Here is a 22,247-nt window from a genome sequence, read left to right on the forward strand (position 1 = left end):
TGAGACTTCTTACTCCCCTCCTAAAGGGAGGAACGCAACCATGTATGTTCTATGCCCTTCTCCTATAGCCAACAGATAAAGATTAGAGCTACTGTGGTCAAAGTTGGTAGAAGGGACTATTACAAAGGCTACTCACGGATTTCTGCAAAAAAGGACTCCCTTAGGGCTGGGAGATTTTCAAAGCTTTTTCCACCACTTTTAATTTGACGGAGAAAGTACTATAATGTGCTAGTCGACCTTCCTTCTCCCTTGCCCTTAGATGCAATAGTATCAGCCTTGGCTCAAGGCTCATGCTCTGAAAAGTCGGTGGCAGAAAAACTGATATTTTCTACTGCTGATGGCACAAACATGGAGAAGACAGTGAAGAGTACTCTTGAGGCCTACTCGTGGATAGTCCAGTAGACAGGGACTGTTGGTTATATCGTCAACACTGAAGAACTCTTGGAGCCCGAGAAATGTAAGATCTTAAGATTATTGTCCTTACAGGTACAAGAGTAATGTAGTTCTTAACTCATAATGTGGTGAACCAAGGGGCCAACTAGATACTGAAGTGGCATAATTCTGTCATATCCAAGTTCCTGAGGCAGTGGCCAAGAGGGAGACCCTTTATCTATGTAACTCTTCCATAAAGACCTCATCTTTTCTTCCTCCTGAGGATGTTGAGGCTGCGACCAAGAAGTGGAGGAAGGTGAGCAAAGATTCCCTCATCCACTGAGCCATTACATCCTGACCTGCCTCTTTAGCACCTGCTTTACCTAAGGCTTCTCCAGTTGCTAGACAAGCCCATAAAGCAAGGGGAATCGAAGCCAGTCCAATGACAAGAAGGGTAACATCTAGATACCAACCTTTCATTGAACGAAGGCTTGAGGATACGCAGAGGGGGGGGGGGAGGGGGGAAATTTGGCAGACCTGATCAGTGTTCCCTGCCCTTAGACTCGACAGTATCAGCCTTGGCTCAAGGCTCATGCTCTGAGAAGTTGGTTGCAGAAAAACTGATATTTTTTACTGCTGATAGCACAAACATCGAGAAGACGATGAAGAGTACTCTTGAGGCCTACTCGTGGATAGTCCAGTAGTCAGGGACTGTTGGTTATATAGTCAACATTGAAGACCTTTTGGAGCCCGAGAAATGTAAGATCTTAAGATCATCGTCCTTACAGGTACAAGAGTAATGTAATTCTTAACTCATTATTTGGTGAACCAAGGGGCCAACTAGATCCTGAAGTGGCATAATGCTGTCATATCCAAGTTCCTGAGGCAGTGGCCAAGAGGGAGACCTTTTATCTAGGTAACTCTTCCATAAAGACCTCATCTTTTCTTCCTCCTGAGGATGTTGAGGCTGCGACCGAGAAGTAGAGGAAGGTGAGCAAAGACTCCCTCATCCACTGAACTGTTACATACTGGCCTGCCTCTTTGACACCTGCTTTACCTAAGGCTTCTCCAGTTGCTAGACAAGCCCACAAAGCAAGGGGAATCCAAGCCAGTCCAATGACAAGAAGGGTAACCTCCAGATACCAACCTTTCATTGAACGAAGGCTTGAGGACACGCAGTGGGGAGGTGTGTAAATCTGGCAGACCTGTTCAATGTTACCGCTATGGTAGGAAATCTCCCCATAGTGCTACCTGTGGGGAGATGCCTGAAGCTTAGATGGCAGAGATGGCAGTGCCACTAGGCTGAACCCTGGGCAGTCAGTGTCTTTTGCTCGTATTATGTTGTTCTGTTCATCAGCTTTCATCTTCCCCTGATTCGTTCTCCCAACAAGATTGTTGTCCTTCGTAAAACATATACATCGAGGCTGTCCTACGAGTGCTGGAATGTGTCTCTGAATGCTGCCTCTGAATTTGGAACTGGAGACCAGTACACCGGAAGTTTTTAATTAAGGAGGTCGTGTAAAGGTCCATTTTCCGAGAACCTCACAAAGTCAGGATCTCTGTCTCTATCCGAAGATATAGAAACCATCAATACCCAAAAATCTGTGACTTCGTGCTCAACTTTTTGGCCACGATGTTTCTTTTGCCTGGAATAAAGTGGACTGTAAAGGCAACAGAGTTGAGCTCCACCCACCTGAGAATTTCTACTACTAATTGGTACAGTTGTGGTGGTACTGTGCATCCTTGTTTGTTGATTTAAACCACTACGATGATGTTGTCGCTCATTAACACAACCAAGTGACCTTTGCCAAGTGGAGAAAGTCTACCATGTTCTGGGGTGATGTATCTTCCAGATGTCCTACAAAGACCCATGGATAAAGCTGCGGAGTGCTCGGAGGAAGCATGGTCAGAAACGCGTCTGCAAAATTGAGAATCCCATCTGCATGATTGCTTCTTGGATGAGGAACACTTAGATGAGGCTGACTAGGGTGAGGCACGCCCAGTAACTGAACTCATAAGTAAAGACACTTTGCAAAGAAATGCATCCAGTGGTTAAGGCACATCGAGAAACAGCGAGCGTAGGTGAAGCACCTACAGGAGAATCCCCTTTTGAAGATGTTCGTCCAGAGGTGGAGGTACATCAAGTTGAAGCATGCTGGGGTGAGGTGTGTCCTGGAGAAGAGCTTGCCAATAAAGGGTATGCTCTAGATGTCCACATAGGTAATCTGTGTTTAGCAGATGTGCTGGAATTTCACATTGGAGGTGATTGTCTGGAATGTTAGGCATGTTGAAGTAAGACAAAATCAGAAGTACTGTACTAGAAGGTGAAGTTCATCTGGAAGATGCTTGCATAGACCTAGAAATGGACTAGGGTGAGGTGTGTAGGGGTAAGGTGCCTGGGGGAGAGACACTCACTGAAGGGTCTCACTTTTGTAAGGTACGTTGGAAAGAATCGCTTGTTGACAAGGTGGGTTTAAAGAGGCCCGTAAAACCTGTGGAAGGTGGAGAGCAATAAGATAACCGGTGAGAATATAATAACCCTGTGCAAGGGCTCAGAGTGATTGCTCTGAAAGAGGAGACCTCCTTGAATCCTTGAAGGGCAAAAAGAAAGGTACTTCCCTCGGTAAAAGTGACAATGATACAAGTCTCATACTGAAAGCTCTGAAGGGGCTGAAGAAACCAGAGAAGGCAGAAGAATGTGTGAGGAACCCTTGCTGGTGCCTTGCTGACATAGCCTGCTTCAGCCTCTTCAATGGGTAACCTTGAATCTTCAAGGAAGGCCACAGCAAATGCAATGCCATCAAAAACTGAAATGGAGGAGGCTCTTCCTGAAGTGGAGGCCCCAACATTTCTTTAAGTGGAACAGAAGGACTCTCCTACCCCTAGGCTTGCCCTAATGCAAAAGGACCACCATTCTTGCTCGACTGGTCCCCGGGGAGACCAATAAAGAAGAGTCAGAAGGAAGAATACCGGGTTTCAAAGAAGCCAGTCAGGCCTTCTGCGACTTTTAGGTAGATCCCGAAAGCGGAGATTCCCTTTTTGACTTTCTCTTTCTCCTAGTGTCGTTCATCTACCACTGGGAGGATGGCCACTCCAGATAAAATCACAAACACTCATAGTCAAACATGCAGGAAAAGAGAAAAGTAAATTATTAGAAAGTTTTTAATATTCCTGGTTAGAGAGAAGATCCAAACCCACTAGTAGGTGTTAGCTAAGTGAGTTGTCAGTAAGCTAGCCCAAGGGAAATAAGGGGGACGGAATGTGAAGGATCGAGTTTTATGTTTGCTTTGGTTAAATTTGTTTGCCAATTCCTTCAGAGAGAGAGAGAGAGAGAGAGAGAGAGAGAGAGAGAGAGAGAGAGAGAGAGAGAGAGAGAGAGAGAGAGAGAAAGAGATTCAGTTAGTTAGTTTGTTATTAGGATTTTGGATGTCTCAAAGATATTATTTCATCCGCGCAGTTTCCATTTGCTCTTTGGTGGAGGGATTTAGTTTAAGCATTTAGAGTTCTTATGATCCTGTCTAACTTATTCTTGAACATGTTTACCGTGTTACTGTTCACTACATCCACTGGAAGTCTTTTCCAAGTATTTGCTTTATTTATATGTAAAGAAATTGCCATATTAAATGGGGTTTTATCTTTTCAATTCCAGTTTGTATCCGTTACCTTTGAACTTATTTGTGCCAAGAGTGAATAGACTGTTGTAATCTACATGAGTCATTCCTTTGAAAATCTTGAAAGCCTCTATTAACTGGCCCCTTAGTCGTTGACTTTTTCGTTGCCTTTTTTATTAAATAAGTTCAAACGTTCCATCCTCCGTCTATATCCAAATTGCCTTAGTGTTTAAACTAGTTTGGTGGCCATAGCTTGTACTGCTTCCAGTCTATTTATATCCTTCTGAATACTCGGAGCCCAGAATTGGACTCTGTATTTTAGATGGGGCCTTACTAATGATGTGTTTAGCTGTTGTACAGTGTATTTATTTCTGTATTTGAATTGTCACTTTACGTAGCCTATCAATGTTTGGGTTTTCTTTTCAGCTTTTATCCTCTGTTTGGATGAATTTTAAATCCATCCTGATAATAATACCGAGATCTTCCTCCTGTTCGACACTTTCTATTTCATTACCCAGCAGTGAATAATCTGATTGTGGGTTACTACAACCTATGTGCACAACTTTACATTTCCGACAGCTGAAAGGCATTTGCCATTTTCTGGACCATTCTCGTAGCTTCATTAGGTCGTCTTTTAAGGCTTCTACGTCTTCCGAGTTCGCAGCATTTATGCCTATTTTAGTATTGTCAGCAAATATGAATATTCTATTAGTTAATCCTAAATCTATATCATTAGAGTAGATCAGAAATAACCATGGGCCAAGGACTGATCCTTGAGGCACTCCGCTTGTAACTGCTGCCCATGCTGAAGGTTCTCCATGTATTACAACTCCCTGTTTTCTGTTTGTTAGCCAATCTTCGATCCAATCAGCTGGTTTGTCAGTGATGCCTAGTGCTCTAATTTTCACCATTAATTTTCGATGAGGAACTTTGTCAAAACCCTTTTGAAAGTCTAGCTATGTGATGTCTATTGCCCTGATTTGGTCATACATGCTAAACTTACGGAAAAATTCCAGAAGATTAGTCACGCATGATCTCTTTTTGTCTAAAACTATGTTGACTATCTATAAGAATATTGTTTTTCTTTGTATGGTCTACTATTGAATCTACTATAATTGATTAAGAAATTTTGCAAGGAACTCAAGTTAGACACACAGGTCTGTAGTTGCCAGGTTCTGCTTTTTGTCCCTTCTTGTAGATTAGAGAAACATTGCCTTCTTTCCATTCTTGTGGAGCTTTTCTTTCGTTAGCTGTCTTAAGAATCATTTTGCAAAAGGGTGGAGTTATCTTTTCTTCTAGTGCTTCAATCTATTGTATGAATATCATCTGGCCCTGGTGCCTTAGACTTACTGAGTTTTTTATGTTCATTTTGACATCATCCATTGTAAAGTTGATTCTATTTACTGTTTATGGCCCTTCATATTTAATAGCTGGTTAGAGAGAGAGAGAGAGAGAGAGAGAGAGAGAGAGAGAGAGAGAGAGAGAGAGAGAGAGAGAGAGAGAGAGAGAGAGAGAGAGAGAGAGAGAGAGAGAGAGAGAGAGAGCCATTTCAGCTATTGTTAAGGCTGCATTTCTGGAGACGTTTTTTTCTTGTGATAATTGTTGTGACGCTAATCATTAACTTCATTTACAATACTACTGATTTTAAGAAGGAATCAAGGACACCTTGGAAAGTCAAACATAATCAGAAGCTTTGTCCCTTATTATTATCTTTTACCTTTGAAACTACGTTCTGGAAGATCTATCGCTGATCTTTTTTTCTGTCATCACCTGACTTTCACATCATAAATCTCAGGCATGTATTACTTGTAATAACTTTATGTAAACTGATATCAATAAATGAATTAAAAGTGTTTTATGAATTTGTAAAGTATTGTACATAGTAGTTTTAAATGAATTTATTTTTGTTTGCTGGCTGTTATTTTATTTTGCTGTTATTCTTTTTGTTATTTTTTCCATGTTAAATAGATTATTAAGGGAATAAGACACTGAATTTTATTTTACATAAACTACAATATATATATATATATATATATATATATATATATATATATATATATATATATATATATATATATATATATGTGTGTGTGTGTGTGTGTGTATATATAACAACGTAATATCATGCACACATACACACACACACACACACACACACACACACATATATATATATATATATATATATATATATATATATATATATATATATATATATATATATATATATATATATATACATATGTTTACACACACACACACACATATATATATATATATATATATATATATATATATATATATATATATATATATATATATATATATATATATATATATATATATATATATATATATATATATATATATATATATATATATATATATATATATATATATAGTGTGTGTGTGTGTGTGTGTGTGTGTGTGCGTGCGTATAGTGTGTGTGCGTGTGAGTGTCGGGTATTTCACTATATATATATATATATATATATATATATATATATATATATATATATATATATATATATATATATATATATATATATATATACATGTGTGTGTGTGTTTACAGTATTTATATATGCAATATGTATACTTATGTGTATATACAGTTTATGTATTATTTATTGCATATACATGGTGTAAATGTAATAGTTCCTCCCTTACTTAAACCAGATGATTCTGTCACTCACTTTCTAAAGGAAAAGGCAACCATTTTGGATGATATATTTGGCAGTAAGCAGAGTAATGAGAAACTTGATCATCCTCATTCCTGTTATCCTGAGGCTAAACTAACTAGTTTAACTCTTCCATTGCGTGAAATTAAAGCTCTCTTGATGGATCTTGATGCTAATGGAGTTGTATACATAAATTGTATTTTTTCTTTATTTTAAAAGACAGAAATTTCTTAGCTGTCAAGCTATCTGCTATTTTGTGCAAGTTAGTAAGAAGAGATTCTTTTAACACTTGTTGGAGAATTGGTAATATTACTCTTCTTCTTCTTCTATTAGCATGCTTTTTTCCCATTTGTATGGGGTAACACGGTTGCCTTCCTTTGAAGGACTTGGCTTTGGCTTTTGGGGTGGACCGTAGTCCCGACTGGCTGCCCTACCTGACATCGCCTAGTCCCTGGTAGCGTATGTTTGTGTTGTACCAGCCACCATCGCCCCTCCTCCCAGCAGCGATTATTCATGGCATAGTTAGGTCGATAGTTCGAGACGTGTGAGGTGCTGTTAAGTTTTTAGAAGGTGTTGGAATGGCTGTGTTTGTGTGTGTATTAGTCTGTAACACCCATGTTAGTCTTTTTTAATATTTTATTTTTAATGTTCATTATTTCTCTTGTAGTTTTTTTATTTCCTTATTTCCTTTCCTCGCTGGCCAAATTCCCTTTTTGAGCCCTTGGCTAATATCAACCTGCTGTCCAACTAATTTTGTAGCTTAGCTTGTAATAATAGTAATAATAACAATAAAAATTATAATTACAGTTATAGTTTTAAGTTAGTTATAGTTAGAGTTAGAATGACAATGACAACGGCATTAACTATAACTATAACCATAAATATAATTATAACTATAACTATAATTGTAAATATAATAATCATAATCATAGTTAAGATCATAATCATAATCATAATCATGATGATAATAATAATAATGATAATAATAATAATGATAATGATGATGATTATGATCTTAACTATGATTATGATTATTATTTTTACAATTATAATTATACTTATAGTTTTAGTTATATTTATGGTTATAGTTATAGTTAATGCCGTTGTAATTGTCATTCTAACTCTAACTATAACTAACTTAAAGCTATAACTGTAATTATAATTATTATTATAAGCTAATTATAATTATATTTGTAAAGATAATAATAATAATAATAATAATAATAATAATAATAATAATAATAATAAAATTTGTTATTCCTTATTTAGATATTAATCCTTCGCTCCGTCATTCAATTAGTTCGTTATGCATGTCGGATAAGATGTTTTCATAATTTCGACCCTCCTGTACCAACCGTGTGTCACACGATCGTACATAAATTATTTTGTATATATTATGCTTGTATCTGCGCTCTTCCCTCGCACTAAAAAGAACCAGAACAAACATGGCTATGTGTCGCCTATGTAACATTGTCATTTCTCGAACACGTATTTTCCTGTTGCCTTGAGGTTTTGTTTATAAAGGAGAGTGTTCTTTAATAATACTACTCAGTTGATTGCTTCCTGCCTTTGAGTCCTAACCTTTCTCCCGGAAGTCGACTCGCTTCCACAGTCTTCCACCCCGACCCCCCTCGCCCCTCCATCGTTGGTACTATGACGGACTCTACGGCAGTTGGCGCTACGGCCACTACATTCAAACTTTCATCGTTTGCCAGCGGAGAGGCATTTGCTTGGTTTCAGCGCGCAGAAGTCCAGTTTCGCATCAGGGGCGTGACTCGCTCAACCACCAAAGCAGATTAAGTTCTCGTGGCAATACCCGAGGACAGCTTCCCAGAAATACCCGACTGGCTATGTGAACAAGGAGACACCTCAATAGCGTATGACGCCCTCAAAACATACCTTCTGCAGCAGTACTCGTCGTCGCCAGCCGCCCGTATAGCAAAGCTTTTTCAGCTCTCGCAACAATCGTTGGGGGACCAAAGGACTTGGCTTGCCCTCAGGGAAATGACCAGTATCACTCGCCTTCAACCTGCCGCAGACAGCTCTCCTCGTGAGGTGAACCTACTTCGTGCCCTTTGGATACGCCGTTTACCCGGACCTATACGTGATACCATACCCGATGTCGATAGTTTACCCATAAAAGACTTGATGACCAAAGCCGACGCCCTTATGGACAACCACTTCAAGACCTCCATCAACGCCTCCACCCCTGATGAAGAGGATGCCTATTCAACGTCAACCGAAGCTGACATGAATGCCGTAGAACATACACGCTTACCCCGTGACGTGCTGAAGCAGCGACAAAACCGCCCACCACCCACCAATCGCTCACGCCCCAATGAACGACTGCTACAGCCACTTACTACCTCCCATCCGCCGCAGTTTTGCTACTACCACTTCAGATTTGGGGCAACCACGAAGAAATGTGCCAAGGATTGTCAGTGGCCAAAAAACATGTAAGTAGGCCATCGCTCGTGGCTGTGGCCTCCCATGTTTCTAATCTTTTCTTTTTACAGGATGCAGGAATGGGCGTGCGATTTTTGGTAGACACAGGTGCTTGTCGTTCTCTTTTGCCAAGGAAACTCTTCAAGGCACGATGTAGTCTGTCTACATCTGCCGACGTCCGCTTGGTAGCTGCCAACGGATCTGCGATACCCACCTACAGTTACGAGAACCTCACATTATCGTTCGTAAACGGTAAATTCAATTGGAAGTTTCTCGTTGCTGACGTCACAATGCCAATCCTCGGTGCAGATTTCCTCTCTCAATTTCACCTTTTGGTCGATGTCGCCCACCGACGATTGGTCAACGCAGACTCGTACTTGTTGACACCTCTTCAACCCGCCCCCTCTAACCTCGCTCTCAACATCAGCGCACCCACGGATGCCTACGCCCACCTCCTCACGTCCTACCCGGAAGTTTTCCGTCCAGAACTTCGCCAAACGCCCACAGTTCCTGCCAAGCACGGTATTCATCACCATATCAAGACGACGGGACCCCCAGTCTTCGCAAAATTCAGACGTCTGGCACCGGAACGATTGGCAGCCGCCAAACAGACGTTCTCCGAAATGGAGGAAATGGGCCTTTGCCAAAAGGCCTCCAGCCCATGGTCGTCACCCTTACACATCGTTCTGAAGAAAGACGGCTCCCTCCATCCGCGCGGAGATTACAGGCGCCTGAACATGCAAACAGAACCGGATCACTACCCCCTCCCAAACATTGCCGACGTGACCTCCTACCTGCACAAAGTGAAGGTTTTCTCTACGCTCGACCTCCTGAAGGGGTATTATCAGGTGCCTATGAACCCAGAAGACATCCCCAAGACCGCCATCACCACTCTGTTTGGTACATACACCTTCAATTACTCCTGTTTTGGCCTTCGTAATGCTTGGGCCACGTTTCAACGTCTCATGGATGGCATCTTCGGGGACCTCCCTTTCTGTGTATGTTATGTGGACGACATACTTGTGTTCTCCTCCTCAAAAGAGGAACACCTCCGTCACCTGCGCATCGTGCTCGACCGCCTGCAACAAAACGGCCTTGTAGTCCGGTACGACAAGTGTACCTTTGGCGCCAACGAAGTGTCGTTCTTAGGGCACCGTATCACTCCTGAAGGAGTCCATCCCCTCCCTGAGAAGGTAGCAGCCGTTCAGAATATCCCCACGCCCTCGACCGTCAAAGCTCTGCAGGAATTCTTGGGCATGGTCAACTATTATCACCGTTTTCTGCCAGCCATTGCCGCCACTCTTGCTCCCCTCTACGCCTCCCTCAAGGGCAAGCCAAAGGACCTGAAGTGGGGTCCCCTTCAAGAAGCAGCCTTCTGCAATGCAAAGAAGGCCCTATCAACTGCTGCGGCTCTCACTTTTCCTATCCCACATGCCCCTCTCCTTCTCTCCACCGATGCCAGCGACGTCGCTATTGGTGCAGTACTCGAGCAGGTGGTCAACGGCTCGCCCCGCCCATTGGCCTTCTTCAGCAGAAAACTGTCCAAGGCAGAATCGGGTTATTCTACCTTTGATCGAGAATTGCTGGCGGTGCACTTGGCTGTCCGTCACTTTCGTCATTTCTTAGAAGGTACGCCCTTCGTCATTCGCACAGACCACATGCCTCTGGTGCACGCCTTCACTCGACAGTCTGACGCCTGGTCCGCCCGTCAACGCCGACATCTCTCCGCCGTGGCTGAATACAATTGCACCCTTCAGTACGTCCCTGGGAAAATGAATCCCGTTGCCGATGCCCTGTCAAGAAACACGTTGGCTGCCGTTCAACTGGGATTGGATTACAATGCCCTGGCTGAAGCCCAATGACTGGATCCAGAGTATCAAGCATGTAGGACATCCTGCACGTCCCTCCGTTGGGAAGACTTTCCCCTCGAAGACTCCAACACGTCCCTCCTCTGTGACGTCAGTACTGGTAGACCGCGACCTTGGATTCCTTCTCCCATGCGATGGCAGGTGTTTGATTTCATTCACGACCTTTCCCATCCCTCATGCTGTTCTACTGCACAGCTGCTGAAGGCAAAGTTCATTTGGCACGGCATTTCTAAGGATGCTAAGGATTGGGTCCGCGCCTGTACTTCTTGCCAAACTTCCAAAGTACATCGACACACGGATTCAGGAGTGGGCACCTTTCCTCAACCTCAGCGTCGTTTCGCACACATTCACGTTGACGTTGTAGGCCCCCTACCCACATCACAAGTACATCGTTACCTGTTTACCATTATCGACCGCTCCACTCGTTGGCCTGAAGCCATTCCCATGGAAACTGCAACATCTGCCTCATGTACATCTTCCTTACTCTCTGGATGGATTTCAAGATTTGATATCCCTGAGCATATTACTTCTGACAGGGGAACCACTTTCACCTCTCAATTGTGGACATCATTAGTGAATCTCATGGGCATCACCCTACATCAGACAATGGCCTACAACCCCGCTGCCAATGGAATGGTTGAACGTTTTCATCGCACCCTCAAAGCAGCTTTGATGTCCCGCTGCAAGGATTGCAACTGTTTTACTCAGCTTCCCTGGGTCCTCCTGGGACTAAGGACCACTCCTAAAGACGCCCTCGACGTCTCGGCAGCTGAAATGGTGTATGGCGACCCGTTGGTCGTCCCTGCCGAATTTTTTCCTTCTACAACCTCCTCCGACGATCTCCAGCACATACGTCACGTCGTGGGAAAATTTACTCCATGCTGCCAGACTTACAAGCCCCAAGCGAAGCATCACATACCAATAGACTTGCATTCTACAACGCACGTCTTCCTGCGCAATGACACTACCAAGCCACCGCTAACGCCCCCTTACACGGGTCCTTTCCTTGTGATCCGACGCTGTCTGAAAGCATTCTTACTACACATTCATGGCAAAGAAGACTGGGTCTCCATTGATCGTCTAAACCCTGCTTATCTACTGCCAGATGATCCGCTTACAGTTTGTCTCTCTAGATCAGGGCGCCCTATTTAACATGTACAGTATGTCATTTTTAGGGGGGGAGCCATGTACCAACCGTGTGTCACACGATCGTATATAAATTATTTTGTATATATTATGCTTGTATCTGCGCTCTTCCCTCGCACTAAAAAGAACCAGAACAAACATGTCTATGTGTCGCCAATGTAATATTGTCATTTCTCGAACTTGTATTTTCCAGTTGCCTTGAGGTTTTGTATATAAAGGAGAGTGTTCTTTAATAATACTACTCAGTTGATTGCTTCCTGCCTTTGAGTCTTAACCTTTCTCTCGGCCCGTCACACTCCTCTTTAGGTCTTCTCGGACAATACTTTCCTCTTCCTAATTCTAGATACTATATGCAGTTAATTCTAACGGAAATGGGATGTTTTGACGTAGCCCATTGGATGTCGTAGATTTGGTGTGGCTGATTCGCCAGTGGAATTTTTCGGCAGAGGGATGATTAAGCGCTATTCATAGTCAAGTTTACTCTCTCTCTCTCTCTCTCTCTCTCTCTCTCTCTCTCTCTCTCTCTCTCTCTCTCTCTCTCTCTCTCTTTGTGAGTGTTACTGTATGCTAGTAAGTCCCATTTTGTGATCCGAGAAAATCAGGTGATTTAACATGAATAACAAAAGCCTATCGAGTGAAATATAGATAGAAGTTTTCGTGAATAGTCTGCGATTAGTTTGAGGTCGGAAGAGTGGGATAAAACGTCGGCATAGGATAGTTATCTTGTAAAATAATAAGAATCTGAACAAGATGGCAGCCTCTTACACAACAAGGCTTGGAAGGATTTTGTTGCAATCAGCAAGAGCAAGAGTAAATTCCATGAGTTGGCACAACAAGAACTAGATCTACTCGTAACAGGGGTCACAAATAGCTCCAACCAGTGTGATGGAAAAATATTCTCAAACATATTGAAACAATATGATCCAACAAACTGGAGCAAGTCTGCGGAAAATATCATCAAAATAATAGAAGAAATTCCTATGAAGATCCAGGTGATAAAGAGACTTATAAAGAAAGTTTACATCAATCAGCACATTCCATTCAAGAACAATAAAAAGTCCAATATGGTGAATGTGATGATTGATGCGTTGGGATAAAGAATGCCAAAATGGTGCAATACATGTGAGATGTGGTACAGTATTCCTATCCCGCAACAATAGTTAAGGAAATGCGATGTAAGATCATGTACCAACACATCCTAATTGCGTTGATGTGCAACAAAAAATAAGTAGGCTACTAAAGAGACAAAGTTATTCTGCTCAACATGCTTAGTATGGATAGAAAATATAATTAAGTCGAGACTGAATCTCCAAATAGAAGAAGAAGAAGAAGAAGAAGAAGAAGAAGAAGAAGAAGAAGAAGAAGAAGAAGAAGAAGAAGAAGAAGAAGAAGAGAAAAATGAACAGGATATGTGTAAGGATGCAGAGGAAATCATTGATATAACCTATGATGCCTTTCAACAACATACTTACGTAGAAATAGAATATCCTATGGAAATAAATAATAGACCCAAGAGAGACTACCCGGACCTACATACTTTTAGGGAAGAGCAAGAACAAGAAAAAAAAAGAAAAAAAAAGAGATATACTCTGCAATTCATTGAAAAGAGGGAATTGCAGATTTGTCGAAAGATACTACTACAAGCACCCAAAGATAAATGGTAAATGTGCGTATTTAGACGGATATGGAGACGAATGCAGAGATCTCCATCCAAAAATAATATGCAAAAACCTGAAAGAAGGAAAAGGATGCAAATTCAACAAAAATTGTTGATATATGCATCCTGCAACCATGAATGAAAGTCAGAAAACTCAACAAACAGAAAAGAAAAATTAAAGACAAAAGGAAACGAAAAAAGAGAGAAAAAAAAACAAGCTGAGTATATACCGTGCTATGCACAAAAGGCCTCAAGATATGCCTTTCAACCCAAATATGCACAATTAGAGCCCAACTACAAAGAATGCATCTATAATGCCAGGGGTTGGTGCAGTTATGGGGATAATTGCAGGTATACACACAAAAATAAATAAGAAGGCGAAAGAGCAAATATAATAGAAAAGTTGGATTTTTTAATGGCAGAATTCCTGGAAATGAAGAAAAGTACATCATATCAGAACAGGAAGGAATCATGAGAGAATCCATATTGTCAATATTAAATAGTGATGAATGCACAGGGTTTAGTCACAAGTAACTCTAAAAGGAAAATAGAGTTTTTAGAAGAACTAACCCAAATTAAAAAAATAGATATATTAAATATAATTGAAACATTGTATTCCCAAGAGACTGGCAGTGATGACCAGATAAAGGGTTTCCAAACATATAGATCAGACAAAACAAAAGAGAATCAAGGGGGAACCGCAATATATGGAAGAGACATAAATCAAGGAAAAGTCTGTGAAAAAATACAGCAACACAGAATGTGAATTGATTGCGGTAGAATTTGAGCATAAAAAATTAGTGAATATTGTAGTTTACAGACACTGAAATACTAAGGAGTTTGACATAATAATAGAAAAAATAGATGATATATGTAGAAACCATAAAGACTGGAATATACTCCTATCCAGAGATTTTAACTTTCCTTTCGTGGATTAGAAAGAATGGAAAGAAGAAAGTGGTTGTATATATACATATAAAAAAGAGACTAAGTAACGCAGAAGATAAGAGACAGTTTGAAAATCTTCAAGATATGCTATTAGAACATAATATGCAACAAATAAACCACATTCCAACAAGAAAGGACAATGTCATAGATTTAGTATTTGTGAATGAGGTGAACTATGTTAAAGAAATAATAGTGTATAACACGGTAATTTCAGACCACAATGCCATAGAATTAATAGTCCATTCCAAAGCAAGTGAACGCAGAGATAAACAAAGCACAAAACGATGGGAAGGATATGGAAAATATAATTTCTATGGTAAGAATATAAAATGGTCAGAAATAAATGAAGAATTTAACAAAGACTGGAAAAATGTATTAGTAAGTGATAATATGCAGGTAAATATGGATATATTGTACAAAATACAGGAGAAAATTGTTGAAAAATATGTACCGAAAGAAAAGATAAACATCAGACATGCATACCAAGAGACAGAAGGATGTTATTTCAGAAAATTAGAAAGTGGAAGAAAAATCTTGCAAAAGAAAATAATGTATGGAAAATGATGGAAATGAAAAGTAAGATAGAAAATGCTGAAAAAAAAAGATTATATGATCGAAAAAAAAATGAAAAAAGGGACTTACAAGAGAGGACACTTCAAAATATCAAGAAAAACCCCAAATACTTTACTCCTATGCAAAAAAAGATGAATAAAGGGAGATTAGAAATAGGCCCTCTAAGAATAGAAGGATGGTTAGCAAATGAAAAAAAGGAAATATGCAACATAGCAGAAAAATATAAGAGTGAATTCACGCCAAGAATTACGAATGAGAATAATGAAACAGAAATGAGAGAAGAAAATAGTAAATATCTAACGGATATAGATATTAATGAAGCACATATTGTGCAGGCTATAAGCGAAATTAAAAATGGATCAGCGGCCGGGCCAGATGGAGTTCCAGCGATTTTGTTAAAAAAAAACTGCACACACTATCGCAAAGCAGCTTGCAATACTGCTATGACAAAGTGTAGATATGAGCGAGATATATGTTAAACAAATTAACATCTATAACCCCTACTTTCAAAAGTGGATCAAGACTACAGGCAAGCAATTATAGACCAGTTAGTCTAACATCACATATTATGAAAGTGTATGAAAGGGTAATAAAAAAGAAAATAATGAATCATTTGGTTAAAAATAATTTGTTTAATATAGGTCATCACGGTTTTGTGCCCAGAAAAAGTACACAAACCTAACTGATAGCACACCATGAAAACGTATATAAAAATATATGAAAAAGACACAGATGTGGTATATCTACTGTAGATTTTGCAAAAGCCTTTGACAAGGTAGACCATGACATATTAGAGAAAAAAATGAGAAAGCATAATATTAAGGGAAAGATAGGAAAATGGATAAAAGAATTTCTACAAAACAGAAAACTTAGTGGTTGCAAATGACGAAAAATCAGATGAAGCTCAGTTAATATCTGGCGTGCCAAAGGGTACGGTATTAGTTGCACTGCTGTTTGTTATTATGATCTCATACATAGACTGTAATGTTAAAGACTCTGCAGTGAGAAGTTTCACTGATGACACAAGAATAAGTAGAGATATTACTTGTGATGAAGATAGAAACTCATTACAAAGAGATCTATACAAAATATATGAATGGGCGGAGATAAATAGGACGGTATTTATCTCCGATAAATTCGAATCAATAAACTATGGAAAGAGAGAAAGAATGATATATGCATACAGGGGACCTAATAACGAGACAATCACAAACAAGGAAGCAATTAAAGACCTTGGTGTAATGTTAAACAGGAATATGTTGTGCAACGACCAAATAGCAACACTGTTTGCTAAATGTAAAGCAAAAATGGGAATGCTATTCAGATACTTTAAAACAAGAAAAGCTGAACACATGATTATGCTGTGCAAAACTTATTTACGTAGTACACTCGAATACTGCAGTGTGATATGGTACTCACACTACCAAAAGGATATTGCACAAATAGAGAGTGTACAAAGGTACTTTACTACTAGAATAGAAGAAGTTAAGGACCTTGACTACTGGGAAAGACTGCAGTTTCTTAAATTATACAGTCTAGAAAGGAGAAGAGAACGCTACATGATAATACAAGCATGGAAACAATTCGAAGGAATTAATGAAAACATCATGGAGCTAAAAATATCAGAAAGATTAAGCCGAGGTAGTTTAACAGCACCCAAAACTATACCAGGAATACTAAGGAAGGCACACAGGACCTTAATCCACTACGCTCCAGCATCGATAATGCAGCGACTATTTAATGCGCTGCCAGCTCATCTAAGAAACATATCAGGAGTGAGCGTAGATGTGATTAAGAATAACCTCGATAAACACCTAAGATGCATCACAGACCATCCAAGACTGGAAGATGCAAAATACACCGGAAGATGCATAAGCAACTCTCTGGTAGATATACGAGGTTCCTCACACTGAGGGACCTGGGGAACCCAAACATAGAATAAGGCAATAAGGTAAGGTGAGGTTCTCTCTCTCTCTCTCTCTCTCTCTCTCTCTCTCTCTCTCTCTCTCTCTTTATATATATATATATATATATATATATATATATATATATATATATATATATATATATATATATATATATATATATATATATATATATATATATATATATATATATATATATATATATATATATATATATATATATATATATATATATATATATATATATATCTTTAACTGTCAAATTATACTTCATGCACAAAACATACAGATGTGTTGTTTCATTGAATTTATCAAATCAATATGAAACCGGTTCTGACTTTGTGTTATGGGCTAAAATAATTATAGCATTTGCCTTCGTTAGACTAGAAAAAATGGATGAATATTTCGATACTCTAGCAGCAGATCTTCTTGATGAACTGAAAGCCTTGTTTCATTTGTTTGAAGATACATATACTGGGCGACCGAATTGGCGTCATAATGAAAGGATGACTCCTATTTTTGCTCCCAAGATATGGAACCTTTATGAGCGAACTTTAATGAGTATCGCATCAATAATCACGACTAAGCTGCCAATCGACGTTCGGAATATGAGCTAGGAATGCGTCATCTTTCTATCTGGGAATTTATTGATGCTTATGGAAAGTTCATAAAGGATGAGATGCATTTCTGGAAATAGTCTGACGACTAAATGGCTGCGCCGAATACTCCATTTATTTTTTTGACGCCGAATTATCCACGTTGAATCAGCGATGCCAATTGTCTAAGCCGAAACATACTAAACCAATTTCTAATAGGTATGCCTTCTCCATCATGAGACTCAATGCTACACAGTATTCTAGAAGTGTTATTCAAGCTGTGACCAAGATGTTGAATGATATTACTAATTAAGTAGTTGAATCGGTAGAAGTTCAAAAGTTCAACTTATAGAAAATTATTTTATATTGAACAGACTTATATAAGTATATCTTTATAGTTAATATAATAAGAATCTTTTAATGATGCTGCAGTTCTTAAAATAATCAATATGATTGTTTACTACTTCTCGTAGTTTATTTCCTTTCCTCACTGGGCTGTTTTTCCCTGCTGAAGGAGGCATTGGGTTTATAGCATCCTGCTTTTTCAACCATGGTTGTAGTTTAACTAGTAAAGGCTCCAACCGGGAAAAATAACCCAGTGAGGAAAGGAAATACGGAAATAAATAAACGAAATGAGATGTATTGAACAATTAAAATGAAATATTTCAAGAACAGTAACAAGATAAATAGAGATATTTCATATATAAACTATAAAGAGAGACTTACGTCAGCCTTTTCAACAAAAAAACATTTGCTGCAAATATGAACTTTTGAAGTTAAAAAAAAAAATCAACTACTCGATTATTAAGATCATTCAACAACTTGGTCACAACTGGTATAAAACTTCTGGAATACTGTGTAGTATTGAGCTTCCTGACTGAGAAGTCAAGGCTATTAGAATTAACTTCATACTTAGTATCATGAACAGGATGGTACTATCTATCCGGGTAGGTCTGAAAGTAAAGGATTATCAGAAGTATGAAAAATCTTATGCAGCATGCATAACTGACTGATTAAACGACGGTGATAGAGATTAATATTTAGATCAGGAATAACAAATTTAATAGATTTTAGGATCCTGTCCAAAAAATTAAGATGAGAATTATCAGCTGAAGACTAGACAGGAGAGCCATACTCGAAACAAGGTAGAATGAAAGAATATAAACACTTCTTCAGAATACATTGATCACCGAAAATCTTACATGACTTTCTCAATAAGTAAATTTTTTGTATAATTGAAGAAAGACGGACTAAATTTATTTCTCAGAAGTAAATTTGCTTTCGAGAATAATACCTGAAATTTTAAGATATTCGTAAAGAAATAAAGAAACATTATCATTGTTGAGATCCAGATATTGAGGAGTCACTGATCTCAACTTACTTCCAATTATACTTTGTTTTGCTAGTATTCAACTTTGTGCCCTATAAATTCCACTATGCACTAATTTTAGCTAGATGTCTATAAAGGTGGCCATACACGTACGCGACTGGCGCGCGGATTTCATAGCGACTGGCGCGCGGATTTCATAGCGACTGGCGCGAACCGGTCAGTCTTTAACGTGTATGGGGCCTATTGATGCCAGTCCTGTCGAGCCAGGCCTGTCGCGTCGTCCTTTCAGCATGTTGAACTGATTGGCGCATCGCGCTGTGGGTTTTGGGAAGGACTGAGGCAAAGTTTCAACATGTACAATACCTGCAGAGTACTCAGACTCGATCGCCCTATTTTTTTCCTCGTAGGAGTCGGGTCAGTACTGCTGTCGTGAAGGATGTCGCAGTCAGTCAAGTATTTACCTCACGATTTCATTCGTGAGTTTTTGGAGCTGTACAGAGCACTTCCTTGCTTGTGGAAAATACGAAGTCCGGATTATTCCAATAGAGTAAAAAGAGGAGCAGCTTATGAGCAATTACTGGAATTATGTAAAAAAATAGATAGAGATGCAAGCATAGATTTTGTGAATCCAAAATTCCCACATTCAGGGGATCATTTCGGAAAGAGTTGAAAAATATTCGGGAATCGAAGAAATCGGGTGCAGGAGAAGAAGAGGTATATGTGCCCAAGTTGTGGTATTTTGATTTATTGCTATTTACAGCAGACCAAGAAACTCCTCGGGAATCAACCTCGAACTTGCAAGGTCAACAAAATCAGGATTCTCAAGAAAAACCCGCAGACCCAAAAGTGAGTAGACATTTATTTAGTTTCAATACACACACTATATTTATTTATTAAACACACTGTATACTCTACATGCATTGTATTGGTACATAATATTATTTTATCAGTCTATCTTGCCATGGTACTTTGCCATCACCATTGAAATATGCAACATATGACAGCCTAGCATTTTTGGCTGCATCACTGGCATTTCGTTGACCTAATGCCTGAAGATTTGTGAAGTGGGCATCATTTGAGTCCTTTCTCCAGTCTGCATCCGATACAATGCCACTTTCAATGTTTTCAAAGTCAGTCATATTTAGAGGAGTGTAGGAATTCCTGCAATTTCTCTGTAAGAAATTATGAAGTACACAGCTTGCCAAAACAACACGGTCAATTTTTTCTGGTTTCAAGGCGATGGATGTGTGGAAAACTCGAAATACAGTGGATAGTACACCAAACGCATTTTCGACTACTCGTCTGGCGCGAGAGAGTCTGTAATTGTAAATTTTCTTTTCATAAGTTAATTCTCTCTGGGGGAAAGGTTTTAGCAAGTGCTCGTGAAGTGCAAAAGCTTCGTCCCCTATAAACATGAAGTTCAAACCATATTTGGTTTCATTATTTTGGGGCAAATTTAAAGTACCTTCTATTAACTTTTTGTGAAAAATGGTGTCTTCAATTATTCCTCCATCTGAAATGCGACCATTCTTGCCCACATCAACCATCAAAAACTCTAAATTAGCATTTACTATTGCCATGAGAACGACGCTGAAGTAACCTTTATAATTGAAGTAATATGATCCACTGTTAGAAGGGGGTACAATAGATACATGTTTGCCATCGATTGCTCCACCACAATTGGGAAAATTCCATAAGAGATAGAAGTCATCGGCAATTTTTTTCCACTCTCCACTGGTTGTAGGGAACTGCAAAGAAAAAAAAAAGTGGTAAATTTGAAAACACATGCATATGTTAATCAATATCACACACACACGCACACATATCAATTGTGACTAATTATATTGTGTTTACATTTCACAATTTATTTCAGGGTGATGAAGAAATATCTTCAGATACTGCAGGGGAATCTACACCGGAACCATCTAGGCCTAGTTCCGCCTGCTTAGAGATATCTGGGACAGCTGAGAATTCAGGGGCAGCTGCGTCTTCTTTCAAGAGACATGTTCATGTATCTCGTAATAAGAAAAAACGCCATCTTGAATTTCCAAAGCAAAGACTCCTTGAAAAAGCAGAGAAGTATCTTGATGCAGAAGATGATGATGAATTAGATTTTTTCGGTAAATTTGTGGCAACAAGGTTGAGGCAGCTTAATGACCAACAACGTGTTTTGGCAGAGAAGCAAATCATGGAAATATTGTATAACTGTTCACAGAATATGGTTTCCTCTCAATTTTCCCTCGCAAATAAAAATCAGATGAACACTAGGGAGACTTTACATTCTACAAATTTACCAGCTAGTGGGCAAGAGGAAGATTTTTCTTCATATATCTCATTATGATGTAAATAAATAAGTTTATAAGAATTCTTTGACATTGCAAAACATAATTACAACAGTTCATAATTATCTGAAATCTTTGACGTCGTACTGATGTTATCCAGTAATGTCTAAAACATCTCATTATGATTTATATTAAAGAATTTACATGACAATTTTATAACTATAATATGAATGAATTCTCTGACATCGTATTAATGTTACCAATCAGTGATGTTCAAAATAAAATACTACCATTCAGTAATGTTCAAAATAAAATACTACAAGTTCATTATATTTTGCTTACCTTTTAAATATTCATTCCTCAAAGCATCATATATTGCTTGACATGTCTCGGATATGATGTGCCCCAACGCTTGTGCCGATATGCCTGTCGAAAACTTGAGATCTTCCAATATCGGCCTGTTGCTAGGAACCTCAATGTGGCAATTAACCTTTCTTCGGCAGGAATAGACTTTTTCATTACCGTATCCTTCTTTGTAATTTTTGGAGACACAAGGGATAAAAGATCTCGGAAGGCATTATCAGTCATTCTCAAATAATTTCTATAATCCTCCGGATTATTTTCCTTTAATTCTTTCAATAACGTCATATGATAAAAGTTTTCTCTCTTTCTCAGTCATGGCTTCATCCATACTTTACGACTTTTCTTGCAAATGTCATGTTCGTATTCATCATGCAGGAGTGCTATGACCATTACCGCACTTATTTTCCTTTTACTTGGTGTCATGATGTCAAACACACTCACTGTATCAGG

The 22,247-nt window shown here is 39.0% G+C and overlaps 1 protein-coding gene across 1 annotated transcript; it reads left to right on the plus strand.

Moving 5' to 3' along the window:
• Positions 1-2,411: 2,411 nt before the first annotated feature.
• Positions 2,412-21,572, plus strand: LOC137645403 (uncharacterized). The gene is made up of 4 exons (XM_068378207.1): positions 2,412-2,649; positions 6,663-6,860; positions 19,913-19,998; positions 21,026-21,572. Exons 1-4 carry the CDS (start codon positions 2,412-2,414, stop codon positions 21,491-21,493), a joined length of 990 nt encoding a protein of 329 aa, XP_068234308.1. The 3' UTR covers positions 21,494-21,572.
• The last annotated feature ends 675 nt before the right edge of the window (positions 21,573-22,247 follow it).

This window comes from Palaemon carinicauda, chromosome 8, assembly GCF_036898095.1.
Source record: "Palaemon carinicauda isolate YSFRI2023 chromosome 8, ASM3689809v2, whole genome shotgun sequence".
In the NCBI taxonomy this organism is placed as follows: Eukaryota; Metazoa; Arthropoda; class Malacostraca; order Decapoda; family Palaemonidae; genus Palaemon; species Palaemon carinicauda.

Excerpts from the sequence above, each read along its gene's own strand:
- LOC137645403 (XM_068378207.1), top strand. The coding sequence starts at position 2,412 with ATGCATCCAGTGGTTAAGGCACATCGAGAAACAGCGAGCGTAGGTGAA. Across the intron at positions 2,650-6,662 it reads TGGAGGTGATTGTCTGGAAT|ATGATTCTGTCACTCACTTT; the intron begins GTTAGGCATGTT and ends TACTTAAACCAG. Across the intron at positions 6,861-19,912 it reads TGGAGTTGTATACATAAATT|CAGACCAAGAAACTCCTCGG; the intron begins GTATTTTTTCTT and ends TGCTATTTACAG.